General features: G+C 39.2%; 1 protein-coding gene across 6 annotated transcripts in view; it reads right to left on the reverse strand.

Moving 5' to 3' along the window:
* Window positions 1-17117, reverse strand: part of PDE6C (phosphodiesterase 6C) — a 65593-nt gene that overhangs the window by 13804 nt on the left and 34672 nt on the right. For all 6 annotated transcript variants that reach the window (XM_054033314.1, XM_054033316.1, XM_054033311.1 and 3 more), the window contains exons 12-15: window positions 14200-14346; window positions 13660-13767; window positions 13435-13544; window positions 2276-2363 (exon numbers count right to left, since the gene is read on the reverse strand). In XM_054033314.1, the coding sequence (XP_053889289.1) occupies window positions 2276-2363; window positions 13435-13544; window positions 13660-13767; window positions 14200-14346 (453 nt within the window). The remainder of the gene's footprint in view (window positions 1-2275; window positions 2364-13434; window positions 13545-13659; window positions 13768-14199; window positions 14347-17117) is intronic.

The following is a 17117-nucleotide window of genomic DNA, read 5'->3' on the forward strand; positions in this document are numbered from 1 at the left end:
AACAGAAGTTGGTTCAATAAAATATATTACCTCACCCACCTTGTCTCTCTAAAATAAATAATACCTCTACTTCCTTGGAGAAACCAAAATAGAAAGTAGCTTTGGAGCTCCTTTGGAATGGTAAATTATTAGAACATCTGAACAACTACAATCTTCACTTGCATGATGCAGTGTGCAGCCAATACATGCTCACCATGTAGTTTAATTTTCTTTCATTGGCTGGATCCCTGCCCATCCCATATCTAATCCAGACCACATTGGTTTGGGGAGATGCATACTCTTCATTTTCTCCATTTTCAAACCTCTTAGAATGAAGATTGAGTGTCATTTATCTTAAAATGAAACCAGAATTTGCTTGGAATGTAAACCAGTGGATTGTAATAAGGTATGATTATGAAAACATACAAAGCAGTTCCTATATTCCTTGTGGTGGCTAAACTTCATGGGTGAAATATCTGGGCTGCTCTTTTATAGTAACTGAATCTAGAACAACTGTCCAAGGGCCATCTTATTTTATATTAGTTCTTTTTTGGTTTAGTTCTTCCTTGATAGCAGAAACTCCCTTACTGTACAGCTCCTCTTGGAGCATAGTTGCTCCTTCATACGTCTTGCAGATTGAGGGGGCAGGGAGGGGATGACACCAGGCAAGGGCCCCATGGCCTTTTGAAATTCACAAGGATGGATAGCAGCCTAACCATCCTCCACTTCAGAGGGCAGACAGGATGAGGACATGTTCCCATTCCTACGGCTGCTAAATTGAGAGCAGGGTCATAAGTGCCTGATAATTCCAAGACAGTAGCTGGGGACCCCTAAAAGTTACAGTGCTGTAGTATCCTTGAAACCCATCGTATGGAACCCATTTGGGTTTCATGGATTTGAGAGCTAGGAATTATGGAGCATTAATTCTCCTGCTTTCACTTTAGTAGTGCTGGCAGTAAGGCTGTGGGTGTTTGTGATTTCACTCAGTGGTGAAGGGTGTGACTGTTCTCTAACCTTATTGGTTGGAGAGCAGAAGCCTTTAACTAGCACCTCTTTTAAGATGCAGGATGGAGGGAATGACTACCAAGTGCCCTAAAGTCCTTAAGAAAAAGAGACCACCTTTGGAGCAGGAAGGATCAGGCCACCAATTACCCCATAGAAAACATGTGTTACCTTTGGAGGAGTCATGGGGAAATAGGATGGTTGGATGGGGATGGGATTGGTGACCTATAGCTGTGAGATGGGCTTTACCCCATGTCAGCGAACTGTACATGGACCAGATCTTATCTTCCCAGATTGAACTAGAACCCAGATCCACTCTGTTCTTGGGGATGTTATGAAGACATAACTCTGCTACATGTATATACAATTAAAAAGAAACAACATAACCTACAATATATGTAACACAGCAGTGCCAATTCTTCCCCATGTTCATTTGCTTGTATGTTGTAGCCACATTCCCCACCTTTCATCCGTGTCTAGATTTTAAGCCTTTCAGGGCAGTGATTCTTTTTTCCACATAAGTACTACTAATAATATATCACACGTGACTCTAACCTAAGCTGCTGCTCTCCTTCCCCTCCACTGAAGGGAATGAGGATACTGAGCCTTCAATAGCCTCAGACTTTGACGTAATTCTTAGACTGTTTAAGCTTGTTGGCCTCTCTCTCTTCCCCCTTAAATTGGGGGAGAGGGGAAGAAAGCTGCAGTTCAAACTACAGCCTCTTGTGATATCAATATTCAGGAGCTCCTAAGATCTTGACAAGTTTCTCCAGCAACAGTAGGAAGTTAAGGTCTGATATTTCTAGTATGAAAAACTAGTAGAAAAACATTTTCAAAAATGTTTGAAGCCATCTTTATTTATAAAGCTCCCATCTAGTTTCCCATCACCATAGTGTTGAAGCATGTCCCAGGTATTTATGGATTTATCCTGCCAATCTCCCTGTGCAGTAGGGAAATAGTACACATTTACAAGTGGGAAATTGAGGCATAGTGAGAGCAGTTGACTTGTCCAAGGGCACACAGGAAGTCTGTAGGTACAGCTACATTGCACACTCCTTTTGTGGAGTACATACACTACATTCCCCCCAACATGGGTACAAATAACAGTGTAGGGTGTGAGACACTGCTTAGGTGAGTAAAGACATGCCTGACCCCTGCGCTCTCTACTCTCCCAAGCAGTGCCTTCCCCATCTACACTGCTATTTTTAACCCAATTTAACCTCTTGGAAAGGTCAGAATCTATAAAAGAGCTGTGGTGTTGATCAGTTTTAGTAGAAAGTGTTTATATACTAACCTCGTCTTGTAGCAGAGTTTTACTGTACTCTAGATGATGTCTTTCTAAAATGGAAGATCCATGAAGTTTTGCTAATGGAGAAGCTGATCTGTTGAAAAACAAGTAATTGTTGACAATGTTTCAAAGTACATATTTTTATGACTGTTTTAAGTTTGTAGTATTAATGTTCTAACAAGCTGCATATTCCACAGAAGGAGTTTGAAATGGTTTAACATTGCTTGACTAACCTAGTTTTGTGGCATGACCAGAATAATACCTGCTTAAAAATTACACAATACGTATATGCCTTCAGCACTGTCATTGAGAAAAGATTGAGGGAGAGAGTTTCAAAAACACAAGGAGCAGTTAGGTGCATAACTCCCATTTGTGCCTTTGAAAATTTATCCCATTTTGTCCTGTGTATTAGTAGTTCTTGTTTCTTTAATCAATGCACCTTCCATGTGTAGAAACGTACCTATTATTCAGCTGTTGGTAGGCTCTTGACCTCTCTTCTGGTTGGTATCATTCAAAGTGGACCGCCGTGCCACTGCATTTCTAATTTATTATAGTTTGCTTAAATCGAATGGAACTACCATGTTGACTGTACATGCTATTTCCTTTCCTTTCCTTGGGCCCTATCCCACAGAAAGTACTTACAGCTTTATGGACTACACGGTCTGTGGAAGTTCATACATCTTCAGCCTGTCACAGAAACACTTCTTCTTATCTCATGCTGAGTGTTAAGCAAAAGTAATTCCAGCTCTACACTAGAGTTCTGGGCAGTGAGGGAGAGGGTCATGTTCATGTTTTATTCTAGTTATTTTTGAATATGGGCCATGTTTGGCTTTTCTTTTTCTTTTTCTTGGCTAACAGGTCACTTTCTGGGGTGAACCAAGGAGAAATGTGCATGCCATTCATTAATCTGTACATGTGTGGTGGTAAAGCCCAATAGATTGCTCACCCTGGCTGACCTCATGAATGGACCTTTCAGTCAGGGAGGACCCTGGTAGGAAGATCTGGCCTCAGCCCTTTTAAAGTTCTTTGGTTGAGTGATGCTCAGTAAGAATCAGTCTGTCTCTCTCCTGTATCATCTGGAGAATCCCTGACAATAATCAGAAAATGCCATTGCCACGGAGTACAACTTGAAAATTCCTTCATGGAAGAGGATGAGGGGTGTTACCTAATAAGTCATTCTGCATTACTGGCAGGATATTCTCCTAAAGATCATGATTATTATGTTCCCTAGCTACTGGGGACTGAGAGCCTATGGAGTTTTTGTTGGCTAGCAAATGCACAGAAGCAAGTGATTACAATGTACAGTATATATCATGAGAAAGAATGCATGAAAGATTAATTGACCTACAGATGAAAAGTGGTACCCTAGTTATGCACAATGATGTAAAAAGAAAAAAAAAATTGTGTGCATCACTGCAAACATTTACTAGGGAAAAGGAAACCCTTCTACTCCCCACATCATTTACAATATCTTATACACAGAGCAATCTATGCCAGCCAGATCCTTACTGGTGTAAACTGGCATAGCTCCACTGCAGTCAGCAGAACTACACCTATTTATGCCAACTGTGGAGCTAACTCTCTCTATTATTTTCTTAAAATCACTGTAGAGCGCATAAGAATGATCTGTCTGATCACATTCCTAAAAGGACACACAGTATTTTATCTTATCTTCAAAACTAATATGTTACAAACTGAGCTTTAGAATAATCTCTTGAAATAAGTCTGAAATCTATTTCCTTACAAAATTGTTTTTCTGTATCACACTAGTTTGCTGTACAGTTGCTTATGAGTAGTGGGCTGGTAACAATATCTTAAGGGGACTTGACACAAAATATTACACGGACTTGGCAAACTTTGTACAAGTAAATAAATAGGTCATGCTTTGTTATTGCATTCCAGCCATGATAATGGCCTTATGAATTTGCTCCCACACACCTACCTTGCCATTAAATCTTGCCACTTCTTTCTCTAACATTTTGAAAATCCTATTTTATCTCTCCATCCTGACAATTACAACACCATAGACCAGTGTCTTAATCTCCCATCTTAACTACCATATCTTCCCCCAATTTGGCCTCCCTACAGTCAAAATTACTACTTTGTCAACTGATCATATGTCACAGCCCTCTCTGCGTTGCTCCACTGAATTTGCCATATACAGAGTATCCAGCTAAAACTTCTAGGATAAGAACTTGAAGCATAGTGGAGGGGGAAGCTAAGGTGGCTTTAAACCAACTTTGCACCCTCCCAAACCTGGGCTGTTCTGCATAGCTTAGAGTATGTCTACACTGCTGTTGAAGGTGTGATTTGCAGCTCATGTAGGCATACTGTGCTATCTTATTCTAGCTAGCTAGTGTGGGTAAATATAACAGTAAAAATATGGCAGTGTGGACCCTGGTGTGGGCTAGGAATGTTAGTAGTTTGGTGTAGCTTTTACAGCTCGTGCTAAAGCCTGCATGAAAACCTGTGCAGCCACACCCTCACTGCTATTTTAGCCACTGTAGCTAGATTAAAGGTGGCTTGGGTATGTGTACAAGAGCTGTAATCACACACCTGATGGCAGTACGGGTCTTTTAGGGTATGTCCACACTGCAGCTAGGAACATGCCTTCCAGTCGAGGTAGACAGACAAGCGCTAGCTCTGCTTGAGCTAGCATGCTAAAAATAGCAGCATGGACATTGTAGCACAAGTGCTGTCTTGAGCAAGCCACCCAAGTCCATGCCAACATGAGCTCAAGCCACTGTCCATGCCAGGATGTCCACAATGACCAAGAAGGGGAAAAGCATCTTCACCCACCGCCTAGCCAACCTAGTAAGGAGGGCTTTCAACTAGGTTCAAAGGGGGCAGGTGACAAAAGCCCACAGGTATAAAAAAAGTGACCTTAACAGAAGGCTAAATGTTCAATGGGGAAAGGGGCGGAGACAGAAAATTACAATAGGGTCCATAGGAGCAACAAGAGTGATAACGGGGTGGGGATGGGGAGTTTGCTTGACATTTTAGATGTCTGTTCACAAATGCAAGGATTATGGGGAATAAACAGGAAGAACTGGCAGTATTAGTACATATGCTAAAGTATGAATTAATTGGCAGCACAGAGACTTGATGGGATAAATCTCATAACTAAACTATTGATATAGAGGAGTACAGCTTGTTCAGGAAGGACAAGGGAGGCGGTGTTGCATTATACATCTCAGAATAAGTGTATATATTCTTGGTCCAGAAGGAGATGAGAGGCAGACCAATTGAAAGTCTCTGGGTGAATATGAAAGGAGGGAAAAGTCATGGTAGAGGGACTATTATAGCCCACCAAATAAGCAAGAAGAGGTAGATGAGGCATTTCTAGAATAAATAATAAATATCCAAGACCTGGTAGTAGTGCGGGACTCCCCAGACATCTGTTGGAAAAGTAATATGGCAAAACACAAATTGCCTAATAAGTTCTTGAAATGTGTTGGGGACAACTTCTTGTTTCAGAAGGTGGAGGAAGAAATCAGGGGGCAGTTATTTTAGACTTGATTCTAACCAACAGGAAGGAATTGGTAGTGAATTTGAAGGTGAGAGGCAACTCAATTCAAAGTGATCATGAAATGGTAGATTTCCTGGTTCTAAGGACAGGAAGGAGTGAGGGTAGCAGAATAAAGACAATGAATTTCAGAAATGCAGACTTAAGCTCAAAGAAAAGGTAGGTAAGATCCCATGGGAAGAAAATCAAAGGGAAAAAGGAGTTCAGGAGATCTGGCAGTTTCTCCAAGAGGCAATATTAAAGATACAACTCCAAAAACAATCCTAATATAAAGGAGAGATACAAAGAATAATAAGAGGCAACTATGGCTCCAGCAGAAGCTTTTTAGCTGAAAATCAGAAAGGAAGCCTAGAAAAAGTGGAAATACAGACCAATTGCTAAGGAGGAGTACAAAAGAATAGCACAAGCAATTAGGGACAACAATGGAGAGGCTAAGGCACAAGATGAGTTACACCAGCAAGGGACATAAAGGCAATTAGAGAAGTTTTTATAAATATATTAGAAGCAAGAGAAAGAGGAAGGAAAGTGTAGGTCTTCTACTTAGTGGGGAAGGAGACCCAATAAAGAACAACATCCAGAAGGCTGATATGTTTAATGCCTATTTTGCTTCAGTCTTCATTAAAAAGGTAAATTGTGGCCACAGACATAACATAATTAATGTTAACAACAAGGGGAAGGAATGCAAGACAAAATAGGGAAAGAACAGCTTAAAGAATATTTAGATAACTTAGATGTATTCAAGTTGGCAGGGTCTGATGAAATTCATCCTAAGGTATGTAAAGAGGAACTAGTTGAAGCAATCTTCTAATCATTAGTGATTATTTTTGAAAACTCATTGCAGATGGCTGAGGTCCCAAAAGACTAGAGAAAAATACTGTGTTTGCCCACCTTGAAAAAGAGCAGCATAGAGGACTCAGAAAATTATAGAAAAATCAAGCTAACTTCGATACCTGGAACAAATTATTAAACAATTATTTTGTAAGCACCTAGAGGATAATGGTTATAAGTAATAGCCACCATGTTTTGTTAAAAAGAAATCATGCCAAACCAACCTAATTTCCTTCTTTGACAGAGTTCCTGGCCATGGAGATGGGGAGAAGCAGTAGATGTGCTATATTTTGATTTTAGTAAGGCTTTTGACATAGTCCCACGTGACATTCTCATAAATACACAGGAAAATGTGGTCTAAATAAAATTACTATAAAGTGGGTGCAAAACTGGTTGAAAAACTGTACTCAAAGACTAGTTCATGGTCAAACTGTGATACACAGGGGTCAGTCCTGAGTCTGATACTGTTCAATATTTTCATTAATGACTTGGATAATGGAGTGGAGAGTGTGCTTATAAAACTTGCAAATGAAACCAAGCTGGGAGGAGTTGCAAGTACTTTGGAGGACAGGATTAGTTCAAAACTATCTTGATAAATTAGAGAACTGGTCTGAAATTAGACCAATCAGATGAAATTCAATAAAAAACTTTACAAAGTACTTTACTTATGAAGGAAAAATGTACAACTATAAAATGTGGAATAAATCACTAGGTGGTAGTACTGCTGAAATGGATCTGGGGGTTATAGTGGATCACAAATTGAATGAATAAACAATGTGATACAGTTGCCAAAAAAAAGCGAATATTCTGGGGGTCTATTAGCAGGAGTGTTATGTATAAGACACAGGAGCTAATCGTCCTGCTCTAGTTGGTCCTGATGAGGCCTCAACTGGAGTACTGTATTCTTGGCTTCACACTTTAAGAAAGATGTGGACAAATTGGAGGGATGGTTTAGAAACTTTGACCTATGAGGAAAGGTTAAAACTGGGCATATTTAGTCTTGAAAAAAGAATTCTGAGAGGGGACCTGATAAACAATTTTCAAATATGTTAAAAGGCTGTTATAAAGAGGACTGTGATGAGTTCTCCACGTTCACTAAACTCTTAGGCTCTCTTAATGGCTCTCCGTGCGCCTCTGGACCCTCTCAGCTGTCGGGCTTGGACGGAAACATTGCCTGAGGGTAGTGAGAGAATGGGTTATCGGTGAGGTGGGGGTGGGCGTGAGCCCGGTCAATAGGGGCAACCCCTACCAAGATCTGAGCCTTTTCTCACACGCCCGTTAGAGCTCGACATTATGCTGTTTGGGACCCCTCTTTGAGGAAAGCCTCTGGATTGCAAGTCCAACCGCTACCTCCTCGTGGTGAGAGTCGGTAACTGGCTTGGATAGCCAGGCGGATTGCGGAGGACAAACCCACATCCCACATTCAGTGGGGTGTGGGACGGGGTTGGGCAGCCCCATATGGTGCCACATGGATGCCCCCCTGGTAAGGGTAGCCTCCCCCAGGTACGGGTTGACTCCCCCTGGTAAGGGTAGTCTCCCCCAGGCACGGGTTAGTTTCCCCCTGGAAAGGGTAAGTTTCCCCCAGGTACGGGTTAGTTTCCCCCTGAGAAGGGTAAATCTTTTAGCTATGGAAAAAAGTAATTTATATTTTTATACCGGATTGGCGCTGGACCGGGTTAATAACGCCCCCGCTGTTGGCTTTGATGCCCCGGCTGACAGTGTTAAATATATTAGGGGTGTGATCAGGGTCGCTGGACCAATGGATAAAATGGTGCGGACTATAATGAAGTCTCATGAGCATGAGAGTGAGAATCAAGTCCTCCCAGTGGAGCATGGAGAGGAGGTAGAGGAGAATGTTTGTGATGATCATGGTGAGGAGATTTTATCTATCTTACCGATGGTTTTTACAAGGGACACTTTTAATGATTTAACTATGGACAGTTTTAATCCAGATTTTAAGTATTTAAGTACATTTGATGATCCATATGTTAGGGAATCGGGATATCTTAATGCTCATTTAGTTAATGGGTCTAGTTTATTAAATAGTTTTAGACCAAGTACTGATTTTAATAGGGATCGTAATAAGGATCTTAACAGTACTGGTAGTAATATAAATATATGAATACGTGGAAGGATGGGGTTTTTTATTTAGAGTATCCCGTTGATAGTTTTAATTGTCCAATATGTCCCCAGATATTACCAACATTTGGTAAATGGGCCAAACACATTAATGTGGTTCATAAAAGTAAAGCCATACGAGTTGTATGTAGTAAATGTGGAAAATCTTCTCAATATCATAATATAGCTTGCCACTACCCCAAGTGCATACCCAAGAAGGCGGATACCCCAATGAAGAGCCATACGTGCTCGGTCTGTGGGCTTGGTTTTCATACTAGATCTGGATTGAGCCAACACTGTAGACATAGACACCCTGCTGTGAGGAATGAGCAAAGAAAAGAAGATATGGCTGCTAAAAGTAAGATCAAAGAGGGATCGTCTAGATCTCGTATATGGACCAAAGATGAGGTTGCGCAGCTTATACAGTTGGAAAGGAAATATATTGGGAAAAGGAATATAAATAAATGTATTGAGAGCGAGATGAGGACCAAAACGAATAAACAAATATCAGATAAAAGATGAGAATTAGCAAAGAAGTTGTTAGTGGTAACAGGAGATAGGGAGGAAGTGACTGAGGTAGAGGACATTAGAGTAAATATATTAGAAATTCCGCCCCCAAGAGAGAGGATTTTCCCACTAAAAGGACATCCAGAAGTGGATTTAGTGGAGAAAATATGTAAACGGGGAAAACAAAGTAGGGAGGGAAGAGAAATAATAAATAGTTTAGGGGAAATTGAAGGATTATTAAAGGAGGATTTAACAAAAGCTCTCGGATGGGCAATGTTGGAAAAATTATGTTATTCATTAGTAGAGGGAAAGGACCCTAGAAATGAAAGTCAAATAGAGTTGAGGAATAAAGGAAAAGGGAAGATGAGAAAGGAGGGGAGAAGGAAGCAATTTAATGCAATTAGGAGATATGCTACAAAGAAAGCTAAGTATAAATTCTATCAACAATTATTTGATAAGGATAGAAGAAGATTGACTCGCATTATAATGGGAGAGCCAGATAAGGCTAAGTGTGCTATCCCTATGAAAGAAATTGAGGAATACTATGTAAATATTTTGGGAACAATTGGACATGGTAATATGATAGGGTGGCCATCATCCACAGAGAATGCGGATAATGATATATTAATGAGTCCGATCTCTGTGGATGAGATTAGAATAGCATTAAGAGAAATAAGAAAAGATAGTGCTCCTGGCCCAGATAAAGTAAAAGTGAGCAATTTGTGGGATATTTTTAATTTAGACTCCTTAATACTTACAAAAATTTTTAATATATGGTTTCTAAATAGACAGGTACCAGATGAATTTAAGAAAAATAGAACGATTTTAATACCAAAGACACAAGATGAGGAGGAAATGAAGAAGTTAACATCTTGGAGACCATTGACAATTGGGTCAGTTTGGATTAGAATCTATACCAAAATATTAGCAAAAAGACTGGTGGAAACAGTTAAGATATGTAGTAGACAAAAAGGGTTTATATCCGCCCCTGGGTGTGAGGAAAATATTGCTATATTAGATAATTTGATTAAAGGGGCTAAACGAAATGGGAATGAAATTGCAATAGTGTTCGTAGATCTGGCTAAAGCATTTGATTCTGTGGGACACGGACATATAATAGCCGGGTTGAGAAGATTGGTATAGATGAACATTTTATAGATATTATTAGGGACCTTTATGATAATTGCACAACTAGGGTATGGGTGGGTGATGAAGCTACTGAGTCTATTTTAATTAGGAGGGGGGTCAAGCAGGGTGACCCGTTGTCCCCAATTTTGTTTAATATTGCTATGAATCCCCTTTTAACTAGATTAGAAGTAGAAGGAAGTGGTTTTTATGTTAAGGGTAATAGTGTCACGTCATTGGCTTTTGCCGATGATGTGGCAATTTTAAGTAGCTCATATAAAGGAATGATCAAAAATTTGGGTATCTTAGAGGAGTTTTGTAAAAATACTAATCTCTCTGTTAATGTGAAGAAAACGAAAGGCTTTCATATTTTAACTAAACATAAAACCTATGTAGTTAATCCTAAGGATAATTGGCAGATAGGGTCAGAGGAGATTGAATATGTTCAACCAGGGGATTTTGAAAAATATTTAGGGGCTAGAATAGATCCCTGGATAGGTGTAGGGGGACCGGTACTTAAAGAAAAATTGAAAGATTGGAGTGAGAATTTAATTAAGGCCCCATTAAAACCGGCCCAAAAAATATTAATTTTACAGACATACATCTTACCGAAGCTATTTTATAATCTTCTTTTAATAGAACCCCCTTTTAATCTTTTAGACGATCTTGATGTGTTAGTTAGAAAAATAGTTAAAGAGATTTTACATTTACCTCAGTGTACCACAGATGGGATATTTTATTCTAGAGGTAGGGATGGTGGTTTAGCTCTCACTAAGTTTAGTGTGCAAATCCCAAATATGTTAATTCGTAAATGGAGGAGACATATTGTCTCGAGAGATGATTGGATGGACCTATCTTATCTATATGCAGGAGAAAATCTTGTGGATAAAATATTGTCATTTAGTGCAGTAACATCTCATCCCAAGAAATGGAGGGAAGAGGAATTTTTAAGATGGTCGGAACTGAGATGTCAGGGAATAGGGATAAAATATTTTAAAAATGATTTAATTAGTAATTCGATTTTTAGAAACTCTAGTAAAGTTAAATCGTCAGCGTATATCGCAGCATTCCAGCTTAGGGCAAATATTTATCCTACTAGGGAGACATTAGCAAGAGGAAGAGGAGGTGTGAATGCTCTTTGTAGATGGTGCGGTAAAGTGCGGGAGACTGTTCCCCATATCTCAGGACAATGTTATAAGACTAAGAAAGCTAGGATAAAAAGGCATAATAGAGTAGTGTCTGCAGTTGTAGATAATGTTGGTAAATTAGGGTGGAAGGCAATGATAGAGCCCCATTTGAGAAATAGTAAGGGTGAGTTAAGAAAGCCGGATATTATATTTATAAAAGGAGATACAGCAGTGGTGGTTGCTGTTACAGTGCGATGGGAGGATAATGCCGGAAGTTTGGAACAAGCCCACAGTGAGAAGGTGGCTTATTATCTTGAGTTAGAGGAAGAAATTAAAAACTTAACGGGAGGTAAAAATATTCACTTCTTTGGTTTTGTGCTTGGGGCGCGTGGCAAGTGGAGTGAAGGTAATAATGATTTGTTACAATTATTGGGAATGGACAGAAGTAAAAATTTTAAGGAGAGTATATGTAGACTTGTTTTATATTCCACTATTGGTATGATGGCTATATTCAGTGACAGGTAAAGATCCCGGAGTTTCCATTCCGTGTATCTTGCCAAAACTAAATTTTAGCTATTTTGGTTTCCATGCTCTAAATTTTCAAATTTTTAATATTGTTTTGAACATTAACATATTTAGTGTTATTTAATATCTGTCCTTCAATAGAATGGTTTTAACTATATAATAAATACTTATTAATGGATGAAATTCCAATTTAAATTATTAGTTTGTTTGTTTTTTTTAACTACTGGATGTGGATGCGGACTGGCCGCGTATAATAACCAGGAAAGGGCAGGTAGTCACGCCTGTACATAAATAGGACAAGAAGAAATGGGCTTAATCTGCAGCAAGGGAAATTTAAATTAGATATAAGGGTAATTAATCTCTGGTATAGGCTTCCAAGGGAGGTTGTTGAATCCCAGTTTTTGGAGGCTTTTAGTAACAGGTTAGACAAACAGCTGTCAGAGACGGTCTAGATATACTAGGTCCTGTCTCAATGTGGGAGCTGGATTAGACCTCTTGAGTTCTCTTTCAGCACTACACTTTCACGATTTTTAGCATGCTAGCTTGAGCTAAACTGGTGCAAGCCTGTCTACCCAGGCTGGGAGGCACTCTTTGGCTCTTTCACTCACCATAAAGGAGCCAGAATGGGGGTGAGGATCTTGCACCTGGGACTTGATCCTGCTGTACTGAAGTCAGCAGGAGTGTAGCCACTGACTTTAGAGGGAGGGGGATTCACCTCCTTCATCTTCTTGGCCAGGGGTAGTCAATATGTGGACTGTGGGCCAAATCTGAACTGCCAGATGCCAGACCCCAAATCTTTTTATTTACTTATTGTTGTTGTTGTTGTTGTTCTTTTTTATTATTTTCTCTGGAGTCTGTACCTCCAAGGACCAAGAAATTTGGACCTTGACAAAAAATAACTGACTGCTCCTGTTCTAGGCTCTACACAACTTCACCCTGGCCTACATCTTAAATCTTGTCTCCTAATGTACTCCCTCTCACCAGCTTCACTCTGCCAACAGTGTTCGCTCCAATACCCATTTCATTTCCTTCTCCCATTCCTATTTTCACACCTTCAATATGGCACCTTTTGAAAGGCACCCCTCAGAATCCAACCATAAAAGTGGGTCACCCTTTCTTTAAGACAAATTAGGAAAAACATTAGCTAAGAGGACTCCTTCCTCAGGCTCTCCCAAAGCTTCTTGTCTTGGTGTTTTCATATAGGTTATAAATACTCTGGGTCAGACTCTCTTGATAGATGTGCTTTGCAGAGCACTGAACACACAGTGCATGCTTTGCAAATAATTATGGAAAATAGTATAGTTTGTATCTTTGCATGTGGTGATATGTTCACATCTTTCTTTTAGTTACTGATACAAATGTTATATGTACAGGTGTTTGTACGTATAAATCAGTGTAGCTGAACTTACTTCATTTGATACAAATTATTGGTCCCTCTGTGATCAATGTCATGGCAGAAAGCAGCTGCAACCATGGCGAAGGCTTCTAGATCGGTATAGTATTTCTTTAGTCTACCTGTCTATAAAGGAGAAGAGACTTTTTTGAGTGTATACCTGCTTGAATTTTACAATTCCTGTTGAAATTAAAAGAACTACAAATTGAACGAAAGATAGGTTTACAGTGACAAAACATACCATTAGTAAGGTGAACATTGTCTGTCCCACGTTGAATCCATGCCGCCAGTTATGGTAAGTTATATCCCGATAACCCTTTCTGACTGTGTACATCCATCTTGTAAGTACCTGTTACAAATAAAAGGCATATCATACTCAGTAGTGTTAAAATATAACAAAGTCCTGGAATGTCTTTAAAATTAAGATGGAATTTCATATCTTTACAGGAAAATATGCAGCTTTTACAAAGCTGAAACATTGTTTCTAATTAAAATAAACATAGAAGCTAACCGCTGTTATATAAGTCAATGCTAGTTTAATTTTTTATCTAACTAAGCACACAACAATTTACCATCTAGCTTTACATATTTAATATGAATCTGTGAAAAATATCTACTCAGAACAGGGGAAAAGTAAAAGATATTGAATGTTTTATATATAAAAAGCTAAGAACGGATGTATGCTACTGTTGCTTCTAATATTTTACTCTGGGACAGTTCTAGTTAAAAGAACTTGGAACTGAGGGGTAAAATGTAGCTAATATAACAAAATAAATCTGACCTCTGCGGGGACTTTGAACTTTTCAACCACATTTATCTCAAAGAATAATCGTATTCCGCACTTAATCAAGCCATGCTCTGTAACGGGAAAGTCACTGAAGCGGAATTCATAAAGTTCCACTTCCTTTGGATCAGGTAATTCCTCTTTCTGTTAGGAAAACAAAAAGACCACAATAGTTTCACTTTGTAAGAAGGAAACTAGAGAAAATTCAGTTTTTTACTTGCTTTTTTACTCTATCCCTAGATAAAGAGTTCATGGTCAGGCCCATCATGTGTACATAGCTCTCAGGTTTCAATGCACACTACTGTATATTAAACTATAATATGTACTTTAGATCACTGATGTTTTTCTGCTCAAACAAAGGGGATGGGTACCATTTATTGCTTCCTGCAAACTGGTATTTCTTCCCCACCTGCATTCCAACAAAATCCACATTACTATTATAGTTTCTTTAGTCATATTTTGGGTAAAACCAATGGTTACTTTGTTTTAGAATGCATTTCTTAATTATGCATATAATTATTGTACTGCAGATTATTATTATTGTATTACATACCTCACCTGTGGGACTTCAGTGAATTTTTGGAATAGATTATCAACTGTTACCCTATAAATCATGGATGCAACTGAGGGTGGGGAGGGGTCTGTCATAGTTCAGGGCTACCTGGACCTCTGACCCCGTCCCTTGGTGTCTTCTGAGTGCACCTGCCTCTAGGTCTTAGGCCTCCCACTTTTCCTCTATGGCAGAATCCCATGATTCTCCCACCAACAAAGATTACTCAACAAGTCTGACTGGACTCAGTACTTGCAGTTCTTCCCTTCAGGAACTTGTGACCAGCAGTGAATAAAGTGACCCAAAACAGCCTTCTTAAAACTATATCATTGAATCTTAACAATAGGAATACAGCATAGTAAGAGAAAAGCATTTTTAGGGCAATAAAAGGCCTATGTGAATGTTTATCTTACCTAAAGACTTGCCTTCCCTTAGCAGAGACCCTAGTTGGGCTAAGCTACCTTGAGACACGCCCAACCTCTGGAAGGCAGTTTCTTCCCCTTAAGCATCTCACAAAACCAGTCCCTCTCCCCTTCAGAGAGTGTCCCTATAAATCCCTCTCAGCCTTTGATCTCCCCACCTTCACAGATTGGGTGACTTAGTCCTGGGAAAGCTGGTCTGGCAAACTCACCAGGGAGGCGGAGGTAGCATATCAGTTAATAATCCTAGGTGTTTTCTGAGGAACTCTTATCTGGGCTACTGCCTATCTTCCTGGGTAGTTTTCTTACCATCTGGCTAAAGTACAGTAAATATATTAACAGTGCTCAGACAAACATAGAAGGGATGGTATTTTGTAGATTACAGGAAACTCCAAATCCATCATGGTCATTTGCCCCTCCCTCCCTACCTGTGGATGGTTCTGTGCCAGTTGTGTCCCTAGTGTAGTTTAGAGAAAACTCTGCTCTAAACTACACTGGCTTCCAATGGCCCCAAGGGACAATTCTGCAGCAGGGGACTGCCTGAGTGCATGCTCTTTCCCCTCATGAATACCCTTTATTTTAGAGGCAAGTGTAGCTACCCTCAGAAATGTCCACTACCCTATCTGCTTGGTTTTAGACTGCTTTGCACTGAGGGACCACCAACAAAACAGACTTAATGTGTGTGAAGATCTCTAGCCTTTAGAGTTATTAGCACAAAAGAGCTCTATTTTTACTTATGACTTGCTTTATTTATATTAATTGCACTCATGCACATACAAATAACACACAAAGGGTATTTACTCATGATGCTCAAACGTCAGGAAATGCAAAAACTAAGGCTCTTGTAGTAACTTTAATTTGCCCACGTTATACGTATAGTATAAATATATATTTAATAGACTAACTGGTGGTGGTAATAATTATAAGTACCTAGATCATAGCGTTTTTCAGTAGTACATCTCAAAGCCCTTTACAAAGGAAGTCAGTGAACTGTCAGATTCCATTTTACAGATGGGGAAACTGGTAACTGAATATATTACAAGTGTAATGTGGGCAACATTAGGATGAGAACTATAATTTGGATTTCTCTTTAAAAGAGAACCTTTATTGTGTATTGATGCTATAACTTTATATTTAATGTCTTTGTTTAAAAAAACACAAAAAAGAAACTGCACATGCAAGTGAGAGTACCCACTTCATTGAAATGAATGGGATGTGGAACAGTGATGTCACACCTTTGCAATTGTTGCTGTTTGGTTGGAGATATTTGCTGCAAATATTGATTATTGTACATGCAAAAATATTTCTGCCTTTTCTCCCAACTGTGGAATTTCCCTTTAAATGTACTCTGGTCTGAGTTCAAGAAGAGAGAATGGTCAATCCTGGAGCAGTGACAGTTTTAAGGCCCAATGCTTTGTGAGCCTTCAGGTCTAGAAACACCTGCTTTATTGCATTAGTGACCTGACACTCCAGGCTTCCTATAGAATTAAACATATCTACGTAGCCTTGGCACTGCATGAGATATCAGACCTTCAGTTCTTGATACCCTGAGGTATAGAAAAAGCTATTTAATTTAGTTTCTAGAGGTTTTAAAAACCCATTCCAGTGTTTTATTTTGCTTGGATGCCCCCTGAGGGTAATTAAGGCACCTTGATTTACAAGTGGAGAGATCTAAAAATGTATTATTGCTATTAATTTTTGTAAGTCTTAAATTTAAAATGAATTTACTTTAAAATGTGAAGGTATAATTTTCTATTGATACTTTTCATTTCACTAATGGATGTGCTTATATAATCAGATGTAATTTAACAAGATCTTTTAACTATAAAAACCGTGTACAGTCCTAAACCTGATATCTGCAATGTTTTTACAGGTAGGAGGAAGTAGGGGAAAGAGAGCTCATTTTATTGATAATTATCTATAACTTTAACCATAAATTCCTGCTA

The sequence above is a fragment of the Malaclemys terrapin genome, chromosome 7 (genome assembly GCF_027887155.1).
Source record: "Malaclemys terrapin pileata isolate rMalTer1 chromosome 7, rMalTer1.hap1, whole genome shotgun sequence".
Taxonomy (NCBI): Eukaryota; Metazoa; Chordata; order Testudines; family Emydidae; genus Malaclemys; species Malaclemys terrapin.